The following is an 11,755-nucleotide window of genomic DNA, read 5'->3' on the forward strand; positions in this document are numbered from 1 at the left end:
GCTTGCTTTGCCATCACCTAGATTTCTTGGCTCTTACACTAGCTATGACTGCTTGAAAAGGAGCATCAAGTGGTAAGACTGGCATTATTGTGAGGCTGTTACATAAGGTGTCCCTCACTGTGTCATTGGCATTATGTGCACTTTCAGATCTAATGTAATCTTCAAATACGTGGTCTAACTGCCTAAAAGCAAGATAGCAGCATAGTTCTCAAACTAATCCAAGGCTGGACTTCTTCAGTAAAAGTGTCCTGTAAAAGTGAAAGTACATTCCAAATGTCTATATTATTGTCTGTGCACATAAAGCCAGCACAGCTTTGGCTCTCTGCAAGGGTTTAGATGGCAAATGTTGCAATTATGGGTCTATTTAAATATTTCTTTTGTGTGTATTTTATGTTACACATTAACAATTGGCAATCTGAAGAAATAAGCATGTATGGCACAATCTGACTTAAGTGAGCCTTGTAAAGTCAAGCAGTGTCTACTACTCTAGTAGCAATTACTAAACAAAAAATCCAGTAAGGCAAGGGCAAATTTTAAAATAAAAGGTGTCCAGTTTTTTTTAGGGTTACTGGAACACAATTATACCCATCCGTCTATATACTGTCCGTCTGTAACTGCTTTGGGGCTACGTTTAAATAATTGGGAGAGGGACTATATGGCCCAAAAAGCTGAAGTCGTTTAGTATGCTGCCCTTAACTTAAAAAGATTGGCCCACCCTTCGTCTGTGACATCAGATTTTGTGGTGCTCTAAGTATGCCAAGACCAAGGCTTTGTTCCTTAGATACAAAATGTAAGGAAGATTGGGCCAACAAAAATTGTTCAGATTATTTGGGACACTTTCTTAAGCCTCTGCCAATCTTTACTATTTTTTGTAAACAACACATTCTGCAAGTATACCCAAAATTTCACCTGCCTTTGGTTGCCGTCTCCTGGATGTTTTACTAATATCTCGAATTATTTGTGCTGTCTTCACATCTGTGCTGATGAATGGTTGAGTTTGTTTGTATATTTTGGTAGAGTAGCTACCCATACTCCTGAGAATCAATTATGAAATCTCTAGATAATTTTTAAAACTTTGGAACACTTTGAGAAATGAGAACTTGTTTCATAGATGAAACTTTTTCAGGTGTTGGCATTTTCTTCATTTTTTTTCACAGGGGAAAGTCTGCTGAAGCTGATGCTATGGATAGATCATTTGGTGAGAAACGTTATGAGCCAATCCAGGCCACGCCCCCTCCGCCACCTCTGCCCTCCCAGTATACCCAGCCTTCTCAGCCCATCGCCAGCTCTTCTCTTGCTCTCCACACACATGCTAAGGGAGCACATGGTGAAGGTAGGCAGTTTAGAAGTTGACATTGCACTATAATAGTGTAATACTTATAAAATTAAATTCTTAGAGCTTATAAGCATAATGGTTTTTCATTTAAGAAATACTTCAAACCTTTTTGAACTGGGAACAGTGGAAAATAAGGGGTTTGCTAAAAGTGCATGTCCTGTTTTTGTAACTCTGGCCATTATATCAGATAAACCTTTTAGTTAAATAGATTTTAATCTGTTTTCTTAGTTAGAACTCAATTTCTGGAAGTAATATTTATGTACCAGTATGTCTGACCCTAAATATTTAGATGGTCGCTTTTAATAATTATTGTTCTATTCCATCTTTAAACATGAACACAGAAAAGCCATATATATATATACACACACACACACACACACACACACATATATACACACATACACACACATATACACACACACACACACACACACCTTGGCACCTTGCCTTTTGCATTGTGTTCTGCATTTATGTTCAGAAAGGGTTTATCTTTTTACCCTAAGAATATACCACAGTTTATCCATTCACCACTTGCTTTTTTCAGTATATATTGATAGTCATAAGGTATTTTTTCCTTTATCATTTTAATATATGTAACTATGTTCAGAAGGAATTTGGCTTTATAATCGCTTTTTTGTGATGTCCTTACCTAGTTTTGATATTGAGGTTGTGCTGATTTCATGAAAAACATATTCCCTCTTTATTTATATAGCGCTGCGATTATTTTTTCCCTGTCACTTCACAGAATTCAGTTGGTACTGTTTTATACCACCAGCAGCAGTACATAGAAGGTCTTTTTGTCCTACATCTGTTTCAACACTTGGCATTACCAAACTTTTAGTTTTGCCAATCTAAAAGGTGTGACATGGTACCATTTTTTGTTGTTTTTGTTTTGGATTTTTTACCTTACTCTGTGTTTACTGGGCATTCTAGTTTTTACTTCTGTTTTTTGCCTGTTTTTACTTCTGTTTTTTGCCTGTTTTTGTCTTTGCCTATCTTCCTATTAGTTGAATCATTCTTATGGATGTATATGCGTCCTTTATAAAGATTTTGGATCTTAGTACTTTCTCAGTTATACGTGGCTGCAAATAGCTTTTCCCACTCTGGCTTTTTTTTTTTTTTTTTTTTTTTTAGATTTTCATTTATTTATGCATACAAAGAGCTGGGGTACATGCCAGAGATGCAGGGGGTAAGAGGATCCACCAGAGACAGAGTGGGGAACAGAACAGACAGACTGACTGGAATACACTGCTGAGGGGAGCAGTGGGCAAGACAGGAGAGGTCTGCCTCGCCATGTGGGTTTCTCCTTGGCTGGCCGGGGATGGAACTCGTGCTGCAGAGGCTGCAGATTGCTTCATAGTGCAGTGCTTAACCCCTTGTGCTACCAGGGAGGCCCTCTGTGGCTTTTCTTTTGACATTAATTATGGTGAGTTGTGTGTACTGATTTTTTATTCTAGCCACATTTGCTATTCTGATTCTCATTTGTTTGTTACAGTGTAGTTACTCGAATCTTTGGAGACCAGCACCTTAGCAGCATGATCCTGACTCCAAGAATATACTAATAGTACCATGTGTGTTTGTGCCACTGCTGGCCCCTCAGCATCATAACAGCCATTGGGGTCAAGAGTAGCCCTCTGATTGTGGTGGTTCAACTCTGAGTCTTGAGGGAAGTTTTAAAATGCTTATGTTTGTTTTTCAGGTAACTCAGTGTCTTTGGATTTTCAGCAGAATTCTGTAGTGTCCAAACCAGACCCACCTCCTTCTCAGAATAAGCCAGCAACTTTCAGACCAACAAATCGAGAGGATACTGCTCAGTCTACTTTTTATCCCCAGAAAAGCTTCCCAGATAAAACTCCAGTTAATGGAGCTGAACAGGCTCAGAAAACGGTCACTCCAGCATACAATCGATTCACACCAAAACCATATACAAGTACTGCTCGGCCGTTTGAACGCAAGTTTGAAAGCCCTAAATTCAATCACAATCTCCTGCCGAGTGAAACGGCACATAAACCCGACTTATCCTCAAAAGCTCCTACTTCTCCAAAAACTCTTGTGAAAGCACATGGTTCGGCACAGCCTCCTGAGTTTGACAGTGGAGTGGAAACTTTCTCTATCCATGCAGATAAACCTAAATATCAAATAAATAATATCAGCACAGTGCCTAAAGCTATACCTGTCAGGTAAGATTTTTGCCTTTGTCTTGGCCTTGTGACTTTTTTTTTTAAGATTTATTTTATTTATACAAGAACGGGGTACAGGCCAGACGCGCAGAAGGGTGAGAAGACTCACCAGAGACAGAGTGGGGAACAGAACAGGCAGACCAACAAAATACACTGCTGAGGGGAGCAGCGGGTGCGACAGGAGAGGTCTATTGCACCATGTTGGCTGCTCCGAGGCCAGCAGGAATCGAACCAGCACTGCAGCGGCTGCAAACAGCCTCACAGTGCTGCGCTCAACCACCTGCACCACCATAGAGGCCCCCTTATGACTTTCTTATTTGAGTTTGATATAGTTTATGAGTTTAGACTTGAAAGGATCATTTAAATCAAATTTTAAACTGACCAGTGTTGTCCAAGATGTTGCAATGTGTGCCATTACATAGAAGATCCTGAAAGGCACATGATATTGTCAATAAAATAATAAAGCTTATAATCCTGTGTAGTAGGTAGGTGTTGTCTTTCTCCCTATTTTACAAAGAACTGAGGTTGAGTGACACTGCACTTTGCCCAAGTTCACAATTAGGGTCAGGGGAGTTAGATTCAGCCATCACTCATCCCACCTCAAGAGCCCATGTTCTTTTTTTTTTTTAATCTATTTATGCATATAAGAACTGAACTACAGGCCAGAGGTATGGTGGGTGAGAGGATTCACCAGAGACAGAGCTAGGAACAGAACAGGCATATCTGTGGAATATACTGCTGAGGGGAGCAGCAGGAGAGATGGGAGAGGTCTGCTCTGCCATGTGGGTAGCTCCCTGGCCGACCGGGAATCGAACTCATGCTGCAGAGGCTGCAGATAGTCCTGTGCGGAACCCCTTGCACCACCAGGGAGGCCCCAAGAGCCCATATTCTCAAACCAAGCATGACTTCCATAATCTCTAACCTTCAGATGGTTATATGTTTGGAGAACATCTGAAGAATGTTTTTCATACATGATTTGTTCAACAGTAATGTTAGAAAGATATAATCTCAAAATAATTGTTAAAAAACATTTATAGTTTCAGTGAGAAAGATGACTGAGCAAACAAAACAGTGTTTGTTTGAACCAACACTCCATAAATTCTCTCTCCACATTATGTAGTGATTGACCAAACCCATTCTGCTCACACATAAGCTTGCCATAGCCTACTAATCTTCCTGCATTTTCCAGCCCCCACCCAATTGCCACAGAAAGCACCCACTGGCAGAACCAAGGGCCACCTGTAGCCTGCTTCCCAAGAGAAAGGCCAGTCATGAGATGTGGACTAGCAGGTTCCTCTTCATGGGTATCATGTGGTTTGGCTCCCTTAGGGGATGATAAGTTCATCCTTAAGGCTGTAGTTGTGTGGGAAAGAGGCTGCTCCCATCACATTTCATTTTGCTTGTCCATCTTTTTGTTCATGTTAGATCCTGGCTTAAAATTTTACTTCAGGAAGTCTTGGCTGACAACAGTGGCATACAGTGTTCAGGGAGTGCTTAGGAAAGACCCTAAGTGTAACACTTAAAATCTAGAGAGGTAAAGAAATTAGTGTGTTTTAGCATGTATAAGCTGTACCGTTATCTTATTTATCACTAAAAAGGAAAAAAAAAGTGTGCTACCAATTAAACTCTGACATGCCACCAGTTTGAAACACCAATTTCATGATGGTTAAATACATGCTTCTTAAAACCAACAAACTGAAAAGTTGGGTGAGCAGGTATTAGGCTTGTACAGTCTGGTGCAGAAATCAGTACTTGAAGGAAAAGATCTCTGTCGGCTTCAGAAGTAAAACTGCTTTCTCCAGGAAGATTATGCTTTGTTATCCCTGTGAGCAAAATATGTAGCAGAAAACTTACTTTGTTAAAGTAAGTAATTTCTTAATTATATGAGGAAATAAAAATAAGGTGAAAGCAGTTACTGCTATAGTGAAGACAGCCTCTGTGTATTACTGGGAATGCAATCATGAGCCGTTTCTGCACTATCAGTCCCTCAGCTGTGGATGACGAGGATGACGAGGACGGTCACACCGTGGTGGCCACGGCCCGAGGCGTGTTCAACAGCAACGGTGGGGTGTTGAGTTCCATCGAAACCGGCGTTAGTATAATCATCCCGCAAGGGGCCATTCCTGAGGGAGTAGAGCAGGAAATCTATTTCAAGGTCTGCCGAGACAACAGCATCCTCCCGCCCTTAGATAAGGAGAAAGGTAAATAAGTTCATTTTCTGTGTTTAATAACTTGAATTGCTCTATGTGCTTTTCAGAATCACAGTGCTCTATCAGTGTGACCTTTTCTGCCTCCACACTGGTCACCACATGTTCCTTCCATCAGGGGGCATCTGTCAAATGGGCACTGTGTACAGGAGTCCACTGGGATAGTATAATGGGCTTGCGGTGGGGTGCCCTGGGATGGCATCGAGGGCTTGCAGGGGGTGTCCCACAGTTAACCCAGGTGGCAGAGGTGAGCACAGTACAGAGTAGAAGTGACGTGATGACAGCAGGTCATTGGGCCTTCTCACCCATCTTTTGGCAGTCTTTGCTGACCTCCCCAAATGTGTTTTTTAGTTGTTCAGCCCTTACATCTCCAGAGATGATTTAGATAACCCCCACTCAGAAAGGCTTTGCTTTATAAAACCTGTCACCCCATTGTGGAACATAAGCCTCATGGGGGCAGTTGCCATCTTAACTCCTCATCCCAGAGTGAACACACTGAACACTCAGCAGAGTGAGTGAAATATCTCTATAGGTTCTTAATGAAACATGTTTGTGACCTTCTTAATCCAAGAATACTGTTATTTTATACAATTTTCCTGAGTTATCATAATCTTACGACCAGCTATGTTATGACTTTAAGAATCTTCTGGCAGTGCTCTTCTACTTCCTTAAATATATTACTTGAGCTCATTTTCTTACATTTTGGCAGAATGGTGACGTATATTGGCCCTGTGTGACTCCCTTAAGCCAAATCTGTAGCAAATACAGCATTAAAAACGCAAGATATAAGTAACATTTCTAAAAAGTACATTTGAATATATCTTATAAGAACCTGGTGATCCAGTGCAGTAGCCATCAGCTACATGTAACTCTTTAATGCTTGAAATGTTGCTACTTTGAAATATGTAAACTGTAAATACACAGAAGTGTAAAATACACACTAATTACAAAGATTTAGTATGTTGAATGAATGTTGAAATAATATTGCATATATTTTTGGTTATACCTATGATTTCACTTGTTCTTTTTGATCTGACTGCTGAAAAAATTTTAATTACACCTTTCTTGGTCTGTGCTGTTGTAAGAGAACTAGCCCTACTTGGCTTTAAAGCCTCTTAGTGAAGGAGAGTGCAGAGAACTGTGGGTATAGGAGGCAGTGGCTCATCTAACCTCTCATCCCTACCCTTCCCCTGACTCCAGGCGAGACGCTGCTGAGCCCCTTAGTGATGTGTGGGCCCCATGGTCTCAAGTTCCTGAAGCCTGTGGAGCTGCGCTTACCACACTGTGCGTCCATGACTCCTGACGGTTGGTCTTTTGCTCTAAAATCATCCGACTCCTCGTCGGGTATGCTGTCTTCACTCTGTCCTTTGGGGGCTTTGGGTACTGTCGTTGATTAAACCCTGGGCTGGTGGAGCTACCCGTGCTGTATGTTAGCAGATCTCTGCCTCTGTTCCTGTGGCCTTGTAGGCATCACCAGTGTTCGGAAATTTCTTTATAGGGCATGTACTGTAAATGAGCATGGAAAGGTAGAAACCTTTCTACCTTTTAAACCTTTACAATTTGACCAAAAGTTGACCATTTCTTGGTGTTCAACAAAATTACTTGTTCTGTCAAAATTTTTAACATGCAATGGGAGAATTGATATTGTCCTACATCTATATAGACATTTCCACCCTACTAAAATGATTTTATTCCTTTATGTAATAATTTCTAATATTGGTTACCTTTCTTTGATTTTTCAATTGATAAGGTATATACACCAGAGAAACTTGAAAGACAAAAGACCTTCCACTGTGATCATACTTGGCCATGGATTTTCAGTGTAAAACTCTAAATAATTTCTTATACTATTTTTAAATGACTTTTTGCTCTTAAGATCATAATTTAAAGCTTCCATTGCATTTTCACGTTTCTTACTTCCTTGGGTGACTGAGTCAGTTACCGATTGAAACTGTATTTTTGATATAGCTGACTTTAACCTGATACAGAAAAAAAAGAGTTTAAAGTCCTATTTTTGAATTTTTTTTTTTTTTTAAAGATTTATTTATTTATTTGTTTATACAAACACTGGATACAGTCAGAAGCGCGGGAGGGTGAGAGAATTCACCAGAGCCAGAGCGGGGAGCAGAGCAGGCAGAAAGACCGAAGTACACTGCTGAGGGGAGCAGCGGGCCGCAGGAGAGGTCTGCATGCCATGTGGGACCCTCCTCCGGTGGCCAGGGAGCAGCCGGGGATCGAACCGGCGCTGCAGAGGCTGCGGGCAGCTTCGCAACCCAGCGCTCAACCGCTGCGCCACCTGGGAGGCCCCTATTTTTGAATTTTTTATGAATCAGGTAAACACTATAAAGTTTTAGTTTAGTGTGAAGAGTTTCATAGTACAAGGATTATAGGAGCATATTTTAATACTGCAAGGTATAAAATTACATAAAAATGTTTATTGCCTGATGTTCACAAATAACCCCATTTTCTGGAAAAAGTTAATGTTAGCACACTAGATATTAAAGTTGTTTCTTTAGGGACTTCACTGAAAAATTATTAGCCTAGTATGAATTAATGAATTAACATAAAACCACATTTAATTTCTAAAAGTCAGGTTGTAGCTTGAGTTCTGATTATCCTCTAAACAGGATAGGGATCATTAAAATTACTACCTATTGTAGCTTCTTGTTTCATAAAAGTGTTTTTTTTTCCTAGATAATACAAAGCATAAATGATCTCTCCATTTGTTACTCCTGCATTTTGTGCCACAGACCACATTATTTTATTAGACTGAGACCATTTTTCTGTGTTGAGTGTAGTCACCTTTATGTGATCCTGTATGGCTTAAAACACTTTGCACTTACAAATTTCTGTTTAAAAAGTCAAAGGTTGATTTTGATAACTACTGACTTGATCCCAACAAAAATTATTACATCCATATAAAGATAAGACATTTTGATTTACTTCCATGATTTGTCATAGCTGTCTCATTGCCTGGACAGTGTCTAATCCTTAGTATTGATAATCCCATATACGTCTGTGAGGTTAGATCACTGCATGAGTCCAGTAGTGCTTGTGTGGTACATGGATTACTGGAGGCAGGGGGTTTCAGGTGATTCATTTTTATAGGGACTTTCCTGTGCATTGTGGGATGTTTAGAGCCCTCCTGGACTCTACCCATTAAATGCCAGTTGTGATAAGCAAAAACGTCTTCAGACATTGTTCCTTTTGGGGAACAGAATCGTTCCTGGTTGAGCACTGTTGCTGTAAGGGAGACAAAAATCAACAGCTTTGGCTGTCACATGTACCTTGATACCACAGAGACATTGCAATGGTCTTCTTCATATTTAGCATCTACTCCCAGGACTTCTTAGCTCTAACTGCAAATCTCAAGTCACCAAGAGCTTGTTTAAAACTCACATACCTCTCAGACTCACAAAGTCAGCGCATTTTCTAGGCTCCACAAGTGATTTTGTTGCATCGGGGCTGAGCAATTATGATCCAGTCAGGGGGCGGCAAGTGAGTGAGAGAAAATGAGAATGAGAGGGGAATCTTCAAGAACCAGACTTTTCAGGATTTCATATATTATTCTGTAGTGGAGTGTGAGAAGGACATTCTCTCACACTACTCAAATGAGTGATCATATAATTATCCAGACAGAAAGTGAAAGAAGGGTGCTGTTAGTAATTATGTGGACTGAGGTGCAGACTGCAACTGTCTGTCCCAGGTGTATGGTCACCCTAACTTTTATTCATTGTGAAAATGCAGTGAATAAAATATCTGAAAATTTTTTGAATGATTAGATTCCAGTGGAGCTGTATTGAAAGATGGTACTGAGTTTTGATATAAGTGCACTGTGCATTTATCTAAATATATGCATTTATGTATGTGCCATGATTGCAAAGCATGACAGCTAGCCATTTAACCAACTCCAAATGACATAAACTTCTTTTTCTCTCATAGGTGACCCTAAAACCTGGCAAAATAAGTGTCTTCCTGGAGATCCAAATTATCTTGTTGGAGCAAACTGTGTTTCTGTTCTGATTGACCACTTTTAACTCTTAAAATATAGGAACTTGATTAAATATTGTGAAACTGGGTTAAACTTACTAAATCTAAATGGAACCACTCTATCAAGTATTATACTTTCCTTAGAATTGATACTGCAATTTGTTAGTATTAAGTATTTTGTTTGAATTGATGAAGATTCCTGAGCATGCCCCTGAACCACGGTTAGAAAACATGCTGCAAACTGCATGTTTGTGATTGATGAACTATTGGTATTGGCTAGAGATTCAGAGATGTTTTGCTTTGTATTGACTTTTGTACTTTTTTATGGTCACTGCTTAACTTCATATATTGATTTCCGTTAAAATACCAGCCAGTAAATTGGGTGCATTTGAGTTCTGTCCTTTCCAAAGTACACTTTTCAAACTTCATTATGGCCCCGGCCTGGCATACACATCTTATTTTATTATGCATGAAGTAATATGCACACATTTCTAAAATGCACCTGGAAACTATATATAACCATTGTAGTGGGTTTAAAAGAACTGTACAGCAAGGGGAATTTATAGCTTTTGGGGGGTGGGGCAGGGAGGGAGTCAAGTGAAGACAATTTCTTATTGTATATGAAAACACATTTTCTTAGGGAAGGACACCAAAGCATGTGAGACTGGTTCCGTGGCCTCTTTGGATCTATGAATTAACCATATCACCACAGATATACTAACCAGCAGGAATGCCTTACCCTCATGTTTTTAATTCTTAGATCATTCTCTCTGTGTATTACTAAGGTTTTATGGCTTTTGTGCACATCTAGATACTGTATCATGAAAAAAAAATGAGTTAATTGTGGATTTGGTGGTTTCAGAAATGTATAATCACCCAAAAGAAAATAATGGTGTGATTTGGAGGTTTTTTTTTTTATTTTGTGAGGGGCAATGGTGGTTTTCTGTTCTTTTTGGCTATGCATTTGAAATTTTTGATGTTTTAAGGATGCTTGTACATAATGCGTGCATACCACTTTTGTTCTTGGTTTGTAAATTAACTTTTATAAACTTTACCTTTTTTATACATAAACAAAACCAAGTTTTCTTAAGGCTACCTTTGTATTCCCTCCTGTACCTCTTGAGCCTTGAACTTTGACCTCTGCAGCAATAAAGCAGCATTTCTATGACAAACACAAGGTCATTTTTTTAAGAAAAAGAATGCACAGAGTTGTTACATTTTTAAGTGCTGCATTTAAAAGATATGGTTACTCAGAATTCTCTAGTTTGATTAAACTCTTGCAAAGTATCCCTACTGTAATTTGTGATACAATGCTGTGCCCTAAAGTGTATTTTTTTACTAATAGACAATTTATTATGGCACATCAGCACGATTTCTGTTTAGATAATACACCACTACATTCTGTTAATTAATCATTAGGTGTGACTGAATTTCTTTTGCAGTTATTAAAAAAAAAATCTCAAATTTCTAAATCTGCGGAATAAACCTTTTTAAAATAAGATACTGGTTTGGTCTGTTTACCCACTGTTTCTGGTTTCATGCAGCTTTATAATCCTCATAATTTATAATTTTCTCATGTCATTACACTTGGCAGGGGCAGGGTGGTGAGCTTTTTCATTGCTATAAATATTGGCTTGTAATTGTCTTTTGTATTTATTTTATTTTTATACAAGAACCGGGGTACAGGCCTGATGTGCGGGAGGGTGAGAGGATTCACCCGAGACAGAGTGGGGAACAGAACAGACAGACCGACCGAAATACATTGCTGAGGGGAACAGCGGGAGAGACAGGAGAGGTCTTCTCGCCATGTGGGTTTCTCCACTGCCGGCAGGGATTGAACCAGCACTGCAGAGGCTGCAGACAGCGTCACAGCGCTGCACTCAACCGCCTGCGCCACCGGGGAGTCCTGGGATTGTCATTTTAATTTAACTGCCACCCCTATTGACATTTATGTTGTTGCAGTCATTGTTTAATGTACATCTATATAGATTTAATCTGTCTTATTTCTTTCATCTTTTTTATTAAGATATAATTTACATGCA

General features: G+C 39.5%; 1 protein-coding gene across 15 annotated transcripts in view; it reads left to right on the forward strand.

Moving 5' to 3' along the window:
• TJP1 (tight junction protein 1) overlaps positions 1-11,212 on the forward strand; it is a 205,941-nt gene extending 194,729 nt beyond the window's left edge. For 4 of the 15 annotated variants that reach the window (XM_054694776.1, XM_054694783.1, XM_054694779.1 and 1 more), the window contains 6 exons: positions 22-72; positions 1,158-1,333; positions 3,036-3,516; positions 5,500-5,717; positions 6,924-7,067; positions 9,666-11,212. In XM_054694776.1, coding sequence (XP_054550751.1) covers positions 22-72; positions 1,158-1,333; positions 3,036-3,516; positions 5,500-5,717; positions 6,924-7,067; positions 9,666-9,760 — 1,165 coding nt within the window. In that variant the 3' untranslated portion in view covers positions 9,761-11,212. The remainder of the gene's footprint in view (positions 1-21; positions 73-1,157; positions 1,334-3,035; positions 3,517-5,499; positions 5,718-6,923; positions 7,068-9,665) is intronic. The other 11 variants (XM_054694775.1, XM_054694784.1, XM_037510089.2 and 8 more) reach the window with 4 other exon arrangements.
• The last annotated feature ends 543 nt before the right edge of the window (positions 11,213-11,755 follow it).

The sequence above is a fragment of the Talpa occidentalis genome, unplaced genomic scaffold (assembly GCF_014898055.3).
Source record: "Talpa occidentalis isolate TD23 unplaced genomic scaffold, MPIMG_talOcc4v2.1 talOcc4.14, whole genome shotgun sequence".
In the NCBI taxonomy this organism is placed as follows: Eukaryota; Metazoa; Chordata; class Mammalia; order Eulipotyphla; family Talpidae; genus Talpa; species Talpa occidentalis.